The sequence below is a fragment of the Lucilia sericata genome, unplaced genomic scaffold (assembly GCF_015586225.1).
Source record: "Lucilia sericata isolate MDLA Ls3-8-SP2 unplaced genomic scaffold, ASM1558622v1 Contig000083F_arrow, whole genome shotgun sequence".
Taxonomy (NCBI): domain Eukaryota; kingdom Metazoa; phylum Arthropoda; class Insecta; order Diptera; family Calliphoridae; genus Lucilia; species Lucilia sericata.
In genome coordinates this window covers 758,885-777,638 of record NW_023994116.1, presented here as the reverse complement: position 1 = coordinate 777,638, position 18,754 = coordinate 758,885, and the positions used below count along the sequence as shown (strand labels likewise).

Sequence of the window (18,754 nt, the reverse complement as noted above, 5' to 3'; positions counted from 1 at the left end):
CATTCATACTATATATTAACTAAATATTTATTGCACGACGAAGTAATAAAGATAAAACAGAAAATTCATTTTTTAATGATGTGTTGTACCATGGCACAATAATGTTTCATTCATTGTAATTAATTTTTTCAACTTGTTTCTGTTTTTATTATTTATTTATTTTTTTTGTAAACTAGTAAAGCTGTTTAAGATTTTAATGCCACATAGAACAAAAACAAAGAAGAATTTCATACAATCAACCATCCGACCAACTTTAGAAATTTTAATTTGATTAATGGAATTCTACGCTAAAATAAGAATAAAAATAAACATGCCAAGACGTGGTATTCCTTCATTCTTATAGAAAAGGAAAATAAACATAAAAATGGCATCGCAAAATTAAAGAAAATTAAACATCTTATAATTATGGTTATTTAACAAATGACACAACAAAAACAACTCAAGGAATCTACAACAGATACATAAATATATGTATGTATGTATATATGTAAGGATGGATTGAAAAATGTTTGTATCAAGTGATTATAAAAGAATCATCACACTGATAATGTATATAAATAAAAATTATGTCAATGATGACAACAGCAGCAACTGTGGAATAACATGGAAGTGAAAAAATTATAAGTGATAATAACAAAATGCAGACAGCGAATAATTTACCCAGTACAATCGCAAATACCAATAAAAATAGGTATTATAAATTGTCACTGTTTTGTATTAATCTTTGAGCTATTTTATATTTTAGGCATAAATATTTCCAGTTTCTTGACTATTTAAAAAATTTTCAATCTGTATATTTGCTCAAATGCGATAACAATACTAAACTGTTAATTGAATGAAAAAACGTCTTCGATATAAACGCTCTTTGTTACATTCAAGCCTTCGTGGTGATATGTGTACAAATTTCTTTTAATTCAATTTGGTATCATTTCCGGTTGAAAATTGTAATTAGTTAATGTAATAGTAAATGAGCAAGAAATGTGCGAATTTGTTAAATTTATTTAATAAATAACGAAAAAGTTGATAAATTTATTTAATTAATTATAGAGAGTACTCGTATACAACTGGTTTATCTTGACCTTCCTTAATAATCGTACAAGTAGTATTCCCTATTTGGGAATAATAAAATAAAAATGTAAAAACTGAAAGGTAAATCTACCACAGACGTGCTGCTGATTTTAAAATACATAAATGACACCAGTAAATAAATATTCATTAATATTTAAAAAACATATCGACCTTTTTTATTGAGCTGACCCAAAAAAGTGACATACAATTTGTTTGTGTGTGTGATTCTTTTTATATTCTTCTTTTAATTTATTCATGCGTCTTTCTAAGCCAGCTATTTGTCTTGTTGCTGTGAATTCCAGAATGAAATGGTTTAACAAAAAACTAAACAAAAACTGTTAGAATTATGTAAATTAACATAGTACAAGATATTTTCCATAAAAAACACACTCAGAAAAATAAAATAAAACCCAGCAAACAATGAGTTTTCTAAATCTAAAATCATTTTTTAACAAATAAATATAAGTTTTAATATTTTATTATTATTAATTTATTAAAATATTATTCATTAACATATACATATCTTACTATATATTAGCCCAATTCCCAATAATTTTTATATTTTTCTATGTTATCATTATACATATGTACATATTTCAAAAAAAAATTTTGAAACTAAAACAGCGCAATGGAAATTGGGTGGACAACCAAACGACACCGATTATGAAAAAAATCTAAAATTCTATGAATTCTATGAATTTTTGATCGCTTTTGAAAGCCAGAATTTTAACCCTAAAAGGTTTATTGGGATCTCTTTAAACTATTATGTAGCACATACGTACATACATATGTATGTATGTATGTAAATTTCTATCTGAGTATTTGTTCGTTTTCAGATGTAACGCATCCAAAAACCGAACATAGTTTCATTTTGCTAGCAGTTTTTATTTTATACATTTAAATATCAACTAAAAATGGAAAACAGTTCACAAAACGGTTTGAACTTCTCCGAATACACATGTCAGCGTCAACAACATCATCATCGTTGTAATCAGTAACAGCAAAAGCTAACTGAGTAGCGCATGTTCATGATGGTTCATAGTAATGGCAATAGAAGAAGAATTATTTGAAATATTTGTTTTGTAAAGTCACCAGCACAATTTTAACATTTTTAAATAAATACAAGCTTAAAAGTCACTAATACCATTCATTCGTCCGTCCCATCATATGAATCTTATCAAGTATAAATGTGTACAAAAGAGAATGTTTGTGAGTTTTAGTTAACGGTTTTGATTGAAAATAAATAAAATGAAATCAAATAAAGAAACATTTATTTATATATCACTTTGTTCTAGAATTTATGGAAATGTTTTACTTTTTTCATTCATATGAATTGACCCAAATACGACTAGATGACAACATCTCAATACTTTAAAAGGGCATAAAATTGTGTTGAAAAATCTTAATTTCTTTCAGTTAGTAGAGTATATTTCATAAAACAACAACTTGTTTACAGATGTGAAAATAATTTAATTTCTTTTAATCTTAATTTGGTAATTAAGATCTATAAAAATACTTGTGCAATAAAATGTTAATCACACGAAAATTTTTATATTTAAGTTTAACGATTTTGCTTATTGAATCACTAACAATTTGTGCCCATGGTATGTTGTAAAAAAGTTATATTGATAGCAAAAGTGTCATTAAATCATAAAATGTTTTTCGTAGAAAGTCTCAGAAACCAACCTAATAAAAAAATATTTTTTAATTTTAGCGAAATCTCTACCTAATAATATAGGCCGCAATGGCAGACGAAAAAATATTAAATCAAGATCTCATAGATCTAAGGGAAATATTATACATAATGAGCCCATACTCTATACCCTACCGAAACCCATCAAACAGATACAGATCTCCTCAAAATCACAAGACAATTTTTCGAAACCTTATATGAATGATGTCGAGTATGACTTACGATTAAGACAATTAATGGAGGAGTTGGTGCTTAGAAGTCATGCGGAAAAACCTCATGATATTAGTACAGAACATTATCTAGAAAAAACACCTAACAACGACCCTCAAAATTTATTTTCCCATAATCCATCAAATTCAATAGATAATAACAACATAGTACTCGAACCACAACAGATTTCAGTAATTAAAGATTTACCTATCGATTATGATGCACCATTGAATGATATGACCAAAACAAAAAATCTAACAAATATTGCAAATGGAATTACAACAAGTCCCACTAGTGCCCAAAAGATACGACAGCAATTGGAGTTCTTACAAAAAAATGCTGAGAAATTTAAACAATTTCAACAAGTGCAAGAAAGAACGAAAAATGTTTCCTCCCAAACTCCATTGAATAACATGACAGAAATGGAAAGTAAGTTTAACAATCAAGATTCGGAAAAAAATATAAAGAATAATAGCAGCAATGATACAGAAATTTTACATAAAATCTCGTTGACTCATCAATCAAACACTCCACATGGAAATGTTTCAAATGCTACACAATCACAAGCGATTGAGGCTTTAATAGAGACTAATGTTAGTGAAGAATTATCACGAACAAAATACAATTACTCAGCCCCAATTAGTCTTGAAGAATTTCTCAAGACAATACATTTACAACAAAATCAAAACATAGAAGAAAAATCATCTGTACACATTCCCGAAATTAAAATAACAAATAATATGAACAACATTTCAAATAAAAACAATGAAAGCAGCATAACAATATTAAATTCAAATATAGAACTCATGTCAAATGCTGCATCTGAAAATATTATCACAAGAATTTTTAACCCAAATACTACGACTGATATGTCAACCATGGAAACTAGTAATTCTCTCTCTAAGCTGAATAATAATGAAGATTTGTCAATTAATAGAAACAACAAAACAACACCGAACATTTTACATCTTCAAATAAATCCACATTTGCAAACATTTACTGATTTGAAAAATTCTCTCCTACTTACAAAACAAAACATGGAATCAATAATGAAGAAAAACATTGTAACTACTGAAGTTAATTTGGAAAGGCCAACAAATACTTTTGGCACCGATACTATTCACAACAATACTGCTAACATTGACAATATTTCTAATGAAACACAGATTACAAATTTCTCCCAGAAATATTCGCAAACGAAAACCAACATTCCCCTTCTGGATATAAACCGAAATATATCTCAAGACTATCATATTATTTCAGTGAAAGATACATCGCAATCAAATTATTTTCTTAGTGCATTGATCAGAGATGAAAATAAGCTTAATATAAGCTCAAATTTTGAAAACAATTCTCATAAATATTTAAACATTAACACTACAAAAAATTTAGATCATTTAAGTCATTATATCGTTGAAAATCTTGCGGAAAATAATGTAAAAACTACAAATTCAACGCCAAATACCATTAAAAGTATTTCTGAAGCCACTGAAAACTCAATGACTTCATTCAAGGGCAACAAAGATGAATATTTAAATATTGATGTTGCCCACACTAATACAGCAATGGATAAATACAAATTAACACATTCTGCCAATGGACTTGAAAAGGAAACAAATATTGCCAAACAAAATAATGTTACAAATAACATCTATTTAATTAAACCAATGACAAAAGAAAATAAAGGTTAGTAATATATGATTGAATACACACATACATATGGGTATTTCCACCGAAAAGTCTACTATTGTCACATCACGTCACGCACCATTTACTGCCTATATCTAGGGAAGAAATATATATGTACATATTTTTAAATTGTTTGTATTTTTCTGTAGATCTCAAAAAGAATGGTCCTAAGATATTGTCAATTAATGTGCGTGACGTGATGTGACAAAAAATATACTTTTTAATGGAAATGCCCATATATATGTATGTGTATAAATCTAAATATCATAAGAGATAATAAGGTGCTTTAAAATAGCGCATACCTTCATTTATTAAAAAAAAAATTATCTGATAATTTCAATCTCATTTTATTATATTAATAATCATGATTTGTTTTATCTTTTGAATTTAGACTTGCCGAATGAAATCGATTTACCGATACCACTTATCGATGAAATTGCAGATTTAACCACAGAAATGCCTTATAGCGATACTACACTTATTTTTCAACAATCTGAACACCTTGAATTAACAACTCCAAAAGGGACATCTAAAAAATATGAAAATTATTTTACCACTGAATCTCCTGAAGACATAAAATCATATGAAAGTGAAATCGACGATTTTGAGATTTTAAAAGAAATTTTAAATTCATCCAATAAAATTAATAGAGAAGAAAACCATAAAAATGAATTAGTTACTAAATACTTATTGGCTACAGAATCACTACATTTTATGAATACAACAGAACAGCCAACAACATCTAACTTTGATGGAGTCATCTATCAAGGTGTTAACGATACTAAACTTCCTAACTCAAAGATTTTTTCACATTCGAAAAATACTACAGACAACCAAAAAGAACATATGAACGATGAAATTAATAATACGAACGCAATAGAGAAAAACATAAATCATACCAGCAGTCATACTGATTTTCATATCATAGATGAAGATTTTGTTAATCATGGGATTTTGAACCACAAAACGCAAGGTTTTTCTGAAAATAAATATAAAGAATTTCTTATTGATCAAACGACTGAACTGCCTGATTATGACCAACTTTTAAGTAATGAAACGGAATATACTTTTAATGATTCCAGTGAATTGCAAGATCAAACTTCTCAACTTCACATTGCGATAGATATTTCCAATCCAGTATCAGACGAAGATTTTTCTAATGAATCTACAGAAAATTATGAATCTACTGAAGTATTATCTACAACAAATATTCCCGAAGTTCAAAAAGAATCTGAGAATATAAGTGTGGAAACAACGGCCTCTAATATTTTAGAAGTGTTAAATAACATTAACAAATCTGATTATATGAATTCTGCCATAAATACTGAAATTCTGAAAAGTAAAATTCTATCTTCAGCAAGTTTTAAAATCAATCAAACAACTCAATTAAAAAATTATATCTCCCCAAATGATAATGTAGATTATTCAAATGAAATCGATTATTTTGAACATCTGAGTAATCTAACAGAAATGGATATAGAACAGTCTACTCAATCTAGTGTCGAAACCTCTCAACAAATATTACCGCTGTCCAGTATGTCTATTACTACTGATTGGGAAGATTACGATGAATCCCCAACAACTGAAGCCCCACAAGAAACAACTGAAATTCCAACAAATGATTTACCAGTTACAACAGAAAAAATTAAACTTACAACAGAAATTTCCAATAATTCAAGTACAAACTTTTCAATACACAGAGATTCAATCCTTGTAGTTCCCCATTCAGACACTGATATTATAAAATCATCAGAAACAATTACTCAAAAAAATAATAGTATAATAATAAATATAAACGATGCTGATAATTCCCTGATAATTGATACAGTTAAAAATAGAAACAGCGATATACAATTTTTGAGAAATCAATCTGAACTGTTAACCACTGAAATGTACCAATCCGACATTTCACCCACTAAAAACATTACTACATCGCTTAAAGAAGAAATAGAAGCAAAAGGACTTGCAATGCAAACAACTAACAATCCTCTAATGGAAACCACAACAATTCCAGAAGATAACAATAATTACGAAGAATATTTAAGTTTTACCACAACGACACCTGCAGTTCGGAATAATTATGGAAACAATATCGAAGAATTTAATGTACAAAATACTCTCTTACCAGACAAAGCCACAGATGTTTATTTAAAAAATATAGTACAAAAAAACGAAACTAATTCTGAAGTTCTAGTTCAGTCAGAAAGAAACTCACTCAAAAGTCAATTCGGAAATGGGCCTAAAGATTCTGGCAATTCGACTATTTCGTTTTTATTACAAAACAAGCAACAAACCAAAGACGAAACTAAACAAATATTACCATCTGAACCAGTAAGTGATGGGACTTTGGCATTTGAAGAAGATCAAAATAATTCATACACACTGGAATCCTTAGACGATTATAATAACCGTAAATTATTGGGAGTAAGTTCCCAACAGCTTAAAAAAGATTTTTCAAACGATACTAACGATCCTAACATAATACAACATAAAATATTATCCACATATTTAATCGAATCAATAAGAAACAATTTGCCCAAAACTCCAAATATTACTATTGATGGATCTACCGTAAACTCATTACCAAACAATATATCTTACGAACACAAAAATAACATGGCTTTAGCTGAAGTCGAAACTTCCCAAACCACATTTTCTTTACAAGACTTCATGGAAGATAACGATGAAGATGAATTCATCGAAACTTCAACCTCCATTCTAGATATTAACACTGATTCAAATAATAATACTAACAAGCAATCGATATTAACTTTAAAGTTTCCCGATATTTCAAACAGGTCCAATTTTGAAGCTTCTAATATAACTAAAATTAACTTAGTAGATTTAATTAAAGATACAAATTTTGAAATGGAAGACGCGGACAATCCAGATGCTCTAGGTAGTCATAACGAAAACTTAATGTCATCAGAAAATATTGATCGTAATGGTGAAGCTGATGAGACATCTTCTACAGCTGCTAGTTTTAAAAATTACATGTTAGACAATCTAAATAACAATGATTTTGAATCAGAATATATTGTTAATAGTATCACAGATGTTTCTCCAATTAACAATGTACCAATTGACGTTAACAGTATATCTGGAAAAAACTCGTTCCATAATACTTTTGCAGATTCATACGAAGAAGATAATTTAGACACATCATACACTAAAATTCCAAGTGAGAGAAAGGTTGATGAAGACTATGACAGTAGTGAAGACGCGACGTCCGAGACTTCAAATATTTTAGTAACAGCAGACTTGGCAAACTCCAGTTCATATACAACCCAATCGTTCAATAATGACATTATACCACAAAGTAATTCTTCTGAAATTTTTTATAATAATGGAACATCCAATTTTGTTCAAGATGTTACAACCCATGAAGAGTTTACAACGGAAACTAATGAATTATCCGATTCACAGTATTTTATAGGCGATTCAACTGCACTCACAGATGACTTCAACGAAAGCGATGTTGATTTACCATCAACTACGACAGTCGATAATTCTTGGGGTTTAAAAGATAACATAACGAATGATTTTACGCCTCCAAATGAAAATACTGAAACAGTTACTGAAGTGGTATGGTTAACTCAATCAAGTTCCTATGAAAAACCATCCATTATAATTGAAAATATACCATATGAGACCTCAATTTCTGGTCCTCTTTACACGGTCTCTAATGATCTCGCCAATACTGCAAAAGTAACAATTTTAAAGCCTGAGGAGAAATCCGACCATCTTAGCGAATTAATTGCTTTAATAGGAAATTCTCTGCAAGACTCAACACAGACAAGTGAACTTCAACAACAAACAGAAGATGAAAATAAGAACATAAACGATAATAAAAATGTTAAGGAATCTAGGTTGCAAAAAATACAAGAAGATATAACATCAACAGTCAATTGTCATACAGGAACTATGTCATTTTCAATTCCATCATCTCCATCGCCACCATCAGTAGAATTTGAATCAGAAGAAGTAGGAGAAACTAAACTAAACAACAGTAGTGCTGTAATCGAAAAAATTATTGGAAATGACAAACAAAACAAGTGGTCAACGTTTAAAAACAATCAACTGAATAATGACAGTTTAAGTAAATCCGGCAATCTTCCCATGAAGAAGAATGCTAATGCTGACGACGGTAATGCTGTTGCTGATATTGATGATGATATCGATGTATATGTTAATGCTGCAGATGATATAGATGTTGCTAATGACGAAGGTACAACTACTTATTCCAATGAAAAGAACATGAAATTAGAAATGAAGGTAGAGAACAAGGGCTCTATAAATGAAAAAACTGACAAGAATAGTGATAATGACAGAGTTGTTGAAAATGGAAACAATGACAATGGGTCAACAGTACAACACAGTACAAATAATGAAGTTGAAACATCACAATATGAGGGAGGGATAAATGAAATGTCAACAATTGAAAATAAATTGCACGACATATCAAAGAGCGAATCAAACGTTATGACTAGAACAGCAACATCCTCACATGACAAACATGAAATGGCCGATAATAAATACAATAAAAAGGATTATCTAAATAAAGGAAATGGAATGATAATCAAGAACGACATCAACCCAAACTCAATGTCTGGAATAAAGACACCAAATAAAGATGACGAAATTGATGATGCTGGAGGACGACCCAACGATAAAACAGAAAACATATTTAACAATTTACTAAAAACACAATCCTTTCCTGCTACGACACCCTATAACACGAACTCCGACAAAAATATACTTGCATCCGCCCAAACGAAAGAGGAAATTACAACGACAAATTGGTGGCACTCCTTGCCATATGCGGAAATTAGAAAATTTTTAAACTCCATCTTTGATAGTGTTACATCCACCGACAACATAAGTTTAAATGAATCCGTCGATTCTACGGTTGCATCAGCCACAGTACCAAAAACATCATCACAAACCAATGCTAGCAAACTCAAAACCATAAAAGGACGGAAATCTAAAAAAGAGCAATGGCCAATATGGGTATTGAACAACATTTGGTCATCATTATTATAACATCAAGGATTACATTCATATATACAACATACACATACATATGTACATTGATAATAATTTATTTACATACTTAAGCATGGTCATCATGTATTTATTATCTAGTTTTAGTTAACATTTAGAAATATTGTTCATTTTAATAGTATTATAATATATTAACATAGTGATATGTGTAAATAAAAGTATTATCGTACAAATTGTCAAAATAAGCATTATAACGGAATATTGTTAGGTACTAATACTTAATTGCAGCGACCCTAGTGTAAAGAGGCAAACGGCGTCAAGCATTTGATTCATCACAGATGTGAAGCGTAATTTAACAAGAACCTATTTTTAACAGGCTTTGGCAAATTTTACTATGAATTTAATTTCGCTCGAAAATCACATAAAAAACATAAAAGTCCGCTTATACAATCGGCTCGAAATGCGGTTACGGTTAATATCGAGTGATGTTAACAAGAAAATTTTAGCCCATATTTTTTTTTAATTGATTGCAAATTAATTTGCGGATTAGATAATTTGGAGAAAATCATTTTTAATTTGGCTTGCTCTATCATTCGATTTAACATCAAAGGATTATTTTTTGTGTGGCTATGATAAGGATAGAGTGAAATTGAATCAAATACAATATTTAAACTTAAAACGCCTAACTTTATTAACGAAATGATATTATTGCCAAAATGTTAAATGTTTATTATACCCTTCACCTTCGTGAGAAGGGTATACATATATAAGTTTGTCATTCCGTTCGTAATTTCTATAATATAATTTTCCGACCCCATAAAGTATATATATTCTGGATCCTTATAGGTAGCGGAGTTGATTAAGCTGTGTCCGTCTGTCTGTCTGTCCGTCTGTTTGTCTGTCTGTCTGTCTGTCTGTCTGTCTGTCTGTCTGTCTGTCTGTCTGTCTGTCTGTCTGTCTGTCCGTCTGTCTGTCTGTCTGTCCGTCTGTCCGTCTGTCTGTCTGTCCGTCTGTGTGTTTGTTGAAATCAGTTTTTAGAGGACCCCAGTATCGGCGAGATCCGAATCTTCAATAATTCTGTTAGACATGCTTTCGAGAAGATCGCTATTTAAAATCAGCAAAATCGGTCCATAAATACCGGAGATATGAGCAAAAATCCGAGACAACCTCTGAAAATTTCATAAAAAAGACAAATTTTTCCATGCTTTCATATACATATAACAACAACAACAACACTGCTTATTCATTGAGTATTTCGTTTCATATGTTTGGATGGCTGTGTGTTTCATTGCCTTGTGTATATTGTTTTTGTTTCTTGATGTATTCAGTTTCGTATGTTTGGATTTTTTTGTTTTTTTATGTACTTCGTTTCTTATGTTTGGATGCTGTTGGTTTTACTGCCTTGTGTATTTTGTTTTTTGTGTGGTTATTTCGTTTAGCATTGTTGTTGTTCATTTTGTTTTGCTATTGCTATAATAATGATATAGTCGGGAAAATGAAATACATTTAAATTTTATGAAATTGAAATTTATTAAATACACTATGGTGAAGGGTATATAAGATTCGGCAAAGCCGAATATAGCACTCTTACTTGTTTTTTATTTATAATTGGCCAAATCTACTCTTTTATTCACAAGGCTTATACACATTTCCCCTTAATTGGAATTGTTTGCAATTTCTAAATGGTATATTCGAAAAGAGTGTTGGTATTATCCAAAACAAAAACTTTCGAATGGTAAAAATTTTGACTTAAAAATGTTGTAAATACATACAAACATATATATTTCTTCAGTGAAAAAGTAAATTTTCCAATCAAAATTTAATATCACCAAAACTATTTTAACAATTATCAAAGTTGTACTTTTTCCAATTTTAACAAAATTAAACAAAAACGTTAAATTACTGAATTTAACATTTTATCGAGATCAAATTTATTTATTTATTAATAAATTAAGTAATAAAAAAATAATTTAATTAATTTAATACTTAAAACAATCAATGTATTAATTGAATATTCAACAATGTCAAAGGAATGCTCTAACTATAACAATACGTTTAGCATTTACAAAAGATATTACTGACTATATACTTATACCCTACAGCATTATAGTAGTGTGTCCATTTAAACTATATGTGCACGCTACAATTTTGAAGATAATTTGATAAAATTTGGCATGTAACCCTTTTTTGACCCAAGAACGAATGCTATTGAAAATGGTTGAAATCGGTCAATTGTTTCACCTATCCTCCTACTTTTATATAAGTCTAAATGATACTGCCGATTTTCGTAATGATCGGGTCTCATTTGACCCTAGCCCCATACAAAGACTCTTTCTGAAAATTACTTGAAGGTCTATAATTTACTTATAACTACTAGTATCACGATAAATTTCTATATAAATAACTTTAATGAAAACGTGACACACTCTACCAATATTTATAAGGATATAACCTCTCCTTCAGAAAATATTTTTTTTGTCAACAAATTATGAAAATATTTCGGAATGAAGGCAATAAATAACATAAATGCTTTATTATCTAAAATAATTTACATTTTTTATGTACTATTCACTGGTCGGCCATGCCCGACTATACATTCTTATTTGTTAAGAATTATTAATATTCTATTATATGAAAACAAAACAAAATAGGAAAGTAGGCCAGACAATTCTTTCAGCCGGTTAAAAAATCAAAGTTTGTTGATCATAACTATGAGCAGCTTTACTTTATATTATCATAAACTCATATTCCAGTAATTATAAATGTATATTAAGTTAAAAATAACTTCTAAATTTTTTAACCAATTTTTGTTTTTCATTTCTGAAATTATTGTGCTGTGTACATTAAGATTCCTTTACAATAAAATTAAAAATTATTTATTTAATGCCAAAAAGAACCACACAAAAGTACATAATACCAACAAAAAAGAATTTGGGTAAAAATTTAAGAGTGAGATCGATGAAACCTCTAGCAAAATATCAAAATTGGTTGAAATCGATTATTCTCTACAGATCCCCGCATACAAGGATCCTTCCTTCTTCAGAGTTTAATTTTTAATAAGGGCAAGCTATTTGGTAGTATGCTAGCCTGTCAGTCTGGGTTCGATTCCCACCAGAGACTATGGTTTGCTACACTACGTATGGTCATCGTCGGTAAATTAGGTTGGAACATAATTTGTAATTGTATTGTAATGAACAAATAAATACATTTTTAATAACTGTTGTTAAAAACCATTAAGAATTGCAGTTTTTTTAATAACTTAATTTCTTCCTTCTTTTATTTTTATTTAAGGATTTTTTTATTTGCCTATGTTTACAAGTTCGATATAATTTTTAATTGATTCAATTATTTTTTTAATTAACTGAAACATTTTTTCTAGCCAACTTTTCTATTTTGGGTTTTTGTTTTGGTAGGTTATTTTTATATTTTGTTTAATACTTTTTTATTTGTTTTTTTAGAATTATCTAGTTAATAAGTTAATATGAGATGAAAAGAGTTTTTTAATTATTTGCTCCTTATGCTTCTATTAAACGCAAATGGTGTGTCCAGAACTAATTGCCAACGTGTATTAGGTCTTAGAGTTGGAAATGGCCACCATGATGGAAATCTTGTAGTAGTTGTTGTACTTGGCTTTTCTGTAGTAGTAGTTGGTTTTTCTGTAGTAGTCGTTGTAGTTGGCTTTTCTGTAGTAGTAGTTGTAGTTGGCTTTTCTGTAGTAGTGGTAGTTGTTGTTGTAATTGGCTTTTCTGTAGTAGTGGTAGTTGTTGTAGTAGGTTTTTCCGTTGTTGTAGTAGTACTTGTAGTTGTTGGCTTTTTAGTTGTCGTTGTAGTTGGTTTCTTTGTTGTAGTTTTTGTAGTAGTAGTAGTAGTTGGTTTCTTGGTTGTAGTTTTTGTAGTTTTCGGTTTCCTAGTAGTTGTTGTTATTGGTGGGTATGGATAATATGGCGGTGGATAATAGGGTGGTGGATAGTAAGGCGGTGGATAATAAGGTGGGTAATACGGAGGATAGTAAGGTGGAGGTTTAGGTTTTGGCGTACGTGTTGGCTTTGACGGTTTAGTAGGCCTTGAAGGTTTAATTGGCGTTGATGTTGTTGTCACATATTTGTATTTTAAAAAATAATTACCAAATTGGTCCAAATTAAGTGGTATTACAATACTAGTAGGTAAATTATTATTCGACGTCGTTACAACAGGATTCCCTATGACGCGAGCTTGTAATCCGTTTAACGAATAAACATCATTTTTAGAAATAGGTTTATTCCTTTTCCGTGCCGGTTCTGTTAACACACTTTGTAAAAGAAGAACTGCAATGGCTAACACCGCCGCAAATTTGAGCAACATCATTTAAGCCACCTGTACAACCGATCAATGGAGGACTAAATGACAAAAAAACTATTTGTGTAAAGATTTCTGGTCTTTTATACCACAAGAAAAATAAAACTAAATAATATGTATCAATTCATTACAAACATTAAAGAAACTTATGAATATTAATTACATCGAATGAGATAGAATCTGATACCGAGAATGAAAAAATGAATATGTATGTGTTACAGTTTTAATGCTATTTTCTTATTTTATTTATTCCTAAAATATACATACATACATATTTAGAATAGAATTAAAATTGATGTAAAAGAATAGGTTGCTCTAATTAATACAAAATGAATAATTAAATTTCGATTTTGTGAATTGTTAAGAAGCATTAATAACAAAATCGCATATCTTCACATGTGCAAAAGCAAATGTATGCATACTTTAAATTTTTATCCAAATTCAATAAAAATATAATGAAATTCCTTAATTATGTACGAATAAAAAAAAAACGTAAACAAAAGTAAAAGTTTTGAGTTCTAATTTTTGAATTGAATCTTTCAAGAAAACATTTTTAAAATATCTCTTATCACAAATTTCGTAAATCCCTACGCCTCAATAAGGGCTTATATACAGCTTTGGCCAAAATGCGAATCCATTAAAATCGCTTTTAAATCTCAATTTTATAGGTTAATTTATTATTTTATGTAAAAACTATCGGTATTTTAATGCGAAATTTATTAAAGATACATAAATTGTTTTCATATTAAAATAAAAAAATTACGGATTTAATTTGCGTTCGTTAAATCCCGAATTCGCTAAACTGAGTATTCGTAAACTGTTGGTTTTGAAAATTCAAACAGGCTGGATGGAAGTTAAACCCTTGATTCGATTTCTAAAAAACCTTGTTCTGACCTCTGACTATGGATATTATTAAAATTATATATATATAATTATGATCAGTAAACGTGCACACAGAAAAAATATCGGTTGGTGAATCCAAACTTCGGACAGACGGGCATTGCACTATGGGTCAGAGAGTGATCCGGTGACAATGAATGTAACAGAAATTATTTATGCATTTTAGCTAATATTAGATAGAAAAAATGGGACATAATCTGTATCGGAGTTAAAATTATTATGATTTGAAAATATCATTGCAATGAAAAAATAATGCACTATAGCTTCAAAACAACTAATGTTATGTGAAAAGAGTCTACAACTAAAATGTAGGGAATTTAATTCTTTATAGAAATTATAATAGCATCAAAACGCATACGACTTATAATAAGTGAGATATTCGTATCTCGCTTAGCGCACACGATTAATAATACCTTATTTAGAATGGCAAGGAAAAGTATGAGCCAATTTTCATTTAGCTATATAAAATTCCACAGCAAAACTGTTATTTTCCTAGGCTATTTAATAATAACAAATTTACATATGTATGCATTGACAATTACGTGTCAAGTGACCCAATTCAAAAAATCGATTTGGATAAAATGTTCACTAAGGTTAGTACTATTGGATAGTAGGCCAGACACAAATTTTCTATCGGTCAAGAACTGCCGGACTTAGAGGGATCTAAGTTGGACATTTTGGTCATACAGGGTTTTATTCAAATGAGTGTAATTTTTCAACTAATAGTCCAAAGGGTTCACACAGCTATTTCTTCATTGTTTCCAATTTTTTTATTATTATTTATGACTGGACTACAATTTAATAGTACTAACCGTGGTGCAAATTTCGTCCAAATCGGAAGACATTGATCACTTGACACGAAATTGCCCGTATATAAAATTATGTCGTAATTTAATTGTGTTGTAGATTATGGATACAATAATCACACCCAGCAAAAAAAGAACTTTCAAAGAAGCGAAAAAGAAGTAGAATTTTCTCCATGGAAGTACTGAAAAAGACCTGAAGAAGTGATGATTTTAACACAGATTTGTCATAGGAAGGATGTCCTTTTATTTGATTCCAAATTCACTACTTCTGAAGTCATTCTTAAGAAGTAATTTTTATGCTATTTTTTTAGAAGTTATTCGGAAGTGAAATTGTAATATTATGGAGTACAATTAATTTGACTTAAATAATATTAACATTAATAAGGATAATAGATGCATTTAAAACAGAAGCACAAAAATACATTTTTTTATCTCACAAAAATGTAAGAACAAAAAAATATCTTCAGCATTGGAAAAACAGAATTATTTTCGCTTCTTCGGAAGTCATTAAACATCACTTCCACAGAAGGTAAAAAAATTCACTAATTGCTACTTTTGAAGTGGTGATAAATGTTATTCTTTTGGAAGTACTTCACTTTATTTTTGCTGGTCTTGTGGCTTAATAAAAATAAATAATTTCACAGTTATATACAAATTTTCATAACCAATGATTGTGTATTTAGAGAATTGCTTTAGATTAATAGTTTTAAAATTTCGATTCATAATTTTTTAATAAATATATAAATCAGTATTACTTTTATGGGAATTAAATATAGAAACATTTGCATATTAAAGTGTTTAACAAATTTTCTTTATTCGCAACTTTAATTTAATTACTAATGTATAAATTTTCTACTTCGGTTGAAATTTGAGTTTTACTTTAGCCAAAATTTATACCCAGAGGATTGACCAACTTTGGATTTTCTGCGTCTATTACTCCTTTGGTAAGAGTTGGGATCTAAAACCAACTGCCAACGAGTACCGGGAAGTGCGGCAGCATTCGGTTGGATAAACGGAAATGGCCACCACGGTGGTCGGGATGGACGGGACGTTGTTGTAGTTGTTGTTGGAGGTGGTGTTGTAGTGGTGGTCGTTGTTGGAGGTGGTGTTGTAGTCGTGGTCGTTGTAGTTGTTGTTGTAGGCGGAGGTGTTGTTGTGGTCGTAGTAGTTGTTGTAGTTGTTGAGCTCGTCGTGCTTGTTGTTGTAGATGGAGTCGTTGCTGGTGGATAGTACGGCGGTGGATAATAGGGTGGATATGGATAATGTGGTGGATATGGATAATGGGGTGGATATGGATAATGAGATGGTGGTGGAAGTGGAGGAGGGTAATATGGAGGATAATATGGCGGATAATATGGTGGTTTGTGAACTGGTCTCCTTGTAGGTCTTCTCGTCGGCCTTTTCGTTGGCTTTTTAGATGGTACTGGTGATTTAGTGGCTTTACTGTTAAACAAAGACGAGAAGTCAAATATTGGCACAAAATTTGCTCCAGCTCTACCCCTTATTCTTGAAAAAAATGAAAATGGACTATTTTTTACACCATCGTTAACTAAATCCATTGATTCGTCTGCTGTCGATTCTGCAAAAATACTCATCAAAACCAGAATTCCACAAAATAACACAACTTTATAAAAACACCACATCTTTAAAAAATAGATCTTGTTTGATTTTACGGATGATGTTGCGAAATAACATAAAATCTACTGAAAAGAGCAGTTGTAATTTCAGCAGCTTTTATATCTTTACTAAATTAATTTAAAACAAAAGTTTACATGTTATCAATGTTCTAATTCAAACAAATCATGTAAGGGAAAGAGAGAGAGTGAGAAATAAACAAATTAAGAAAATGTTTTCTAATCGTTTAAGTCGACCTTAAAATACTGTATATTGAAGTACCCAAATTTACAATAGAAGTAAATAATTCAATTAAATTTACTAAATTCGAGAACAATTCAACATAAGAAAAATGTATGATGGACTACAAATATGGGTATCACATCTCCCATCTGAATTAAATAGAAAAAATCTAACATCCATTTGAACATTTGGAGCAAAAGTGGCCGGACCAACAATAGGAGGCGTGAAACCACATACATATTTGAATTAAATATAAATATTCGTATAACTGAGAAACTATTAGTGCTAGAATCCTTAACATTTCTCACGGCCAACATTTAATCCATAAATATAAAAATTACATAAGAGTCAAAACATGTATAGGGTGTTATTGCATAAAGGCCTTACTCATAAAAAGTATTTTATCAACGGTTTATAAATTAAAGGCCTAATTCATAAAAATGTATCAAAGGTTTATAAGACCTTTGATAAATTGTTATGAATAAGGCCTAAAATGTTGTGTGGAAATTTTGTTTTATAAAATAAATGTTGTTTACGAATAAACATATATTTTTTCATACAATATATTAATTTTTTTTTGGGATTTGATTATAAAGTCTTTGTAGCTGTTACCAATGTTACGATTAGTTTGTATCTACTACTAATTTTTAGATATTCTATTATGTAAATTTAATTAAGACAAAAGAGAGTTGGCGTAAAAAATAACTTTTTCGACATAAACTAAATATGAATTATTATTTTGAACATTTTAATAATATATCTCTCGAATATTTAATATTTTTTTTCTCATACTGTAAACTTACTATTCAACAGCCAGTTATCCCATCCAACAGACTAAAAACAACTTCTTGATTTCAAATTTGAGTGTATGTTTCTGTTTCTACTTAAAAGGAAAAAATATTTTACAAACTCATATCGTTAATACTATTTTGAAAAGAAAACAAATGGAAATGTTGTTTTATTTAAAGGCATAAAAGAAAAATCGATTTTTTATTGCTTTCATTTCAAAAAAAGGAAAGAGTCCAAAAAGGCAATTTTTATCGAATCCATTTAATTTGTAAATTGTTTGGGTTTTGAAACTACATGTTTTGTGAAGCAATAAACTTATAAGCACATAAACGCATTTTCTGATTGATTTTTAAAAGATTGTTGAAAATTATACAAAATACATTTTCTCTTTATTTAATTCAGT

At 29.6% G+C, this 18,754-nt stretch overlaps 3 protein-coding genes across 3 annotated transcripts in view; 1 reads left to right on the top strand and 2 right to left on the bottom strand.

Annotated features, from left to right (window-relative positions):
• Positions 1–18,754, bottom strand: part of LOC119599629 — an 82,983-nt gene that overhangs the window by 31,193 nt on the left and 33,036 nt on the right. The window lies entirely within an intron of this gene.
• On the top strand, positions 2,597–9,703 carry LOC119599594 (putative uncharacterized protein DDB_G0282133). Its single transcript, XM_037949409.1, has 4 exons — positions 2,597–2,672; positions 2,783–3,400; positions 4,364–4,657; positions 5,052–9,703. Exons 1-4 carry the CDS (start codon positions 2,597–2,599, stop codon positions 9,701–9,703), a joined length of 5,640 nt encoding a protein of 1,879 aa, XP_037805337.1.
• On the bottom strand, positions 13,082–17,423 carry LOC119599593 (mucin-2-like). The gene is made up of 3 exons (XM_037949408.1): positions 16,603–17,423; positions 16,358–16,395; positions 13,082–13,977 (listed from the first exon to the last, which is right to left on the bottom strand). Exons 1-3 carry the CDS (start codon positions 17,346–17,348, stop codon positions 13,169–13,171), a joined length of 1,593 nt encoding a protein of 530 aa, XP_037805336.1. The 5' UTR covers positions 17,349–17,423; the 3' UTR covers positions 13,082–13,168.

Coding starts and splice junctions, on each gene's coding strand:
- LOC119599594 (XM_037949409.1), top strand. CDS start 2,597: ATGTTAATCACACGAAAATTTTTATATTTAAGTTTAACGATTTTGCTT. Junction 2,673..2,782: donor ACTAACAATTTGTGCCCATG/GTATGTTGTAAA, acceptor TTTTAATTTTAG/CGAAATCTCTACCTAATAAT. Junction 4,658..5,051: donor AATGACAAAAGAAAATAAAG/GTTAGTAATATA, acceptor TTTTGAATTTAG/ACTTGCCGAATGAAATCGAT.
- LOC119599593 (XM_037949408.1), bottom strand. CDS start 17,348: ATGTGGTGTTTTTATAAAGTTGTGTTATTTTGTGGAATTCTGGTTTTG. Junction 16,396..16,602: donor AAAGTTGGTCAATCCTCTGG/GTATAAATTTTG, acceptor ATTAATCTAAAG/CAATTCTCTAAATACACAAT. Junction 13,978..16,357: donor ATCATTGGTTATGAAAATTT/GTATATAACTGT, acceptor CGGCGGTGTTAG/CCATTGCAGTTCTTCTTTTA.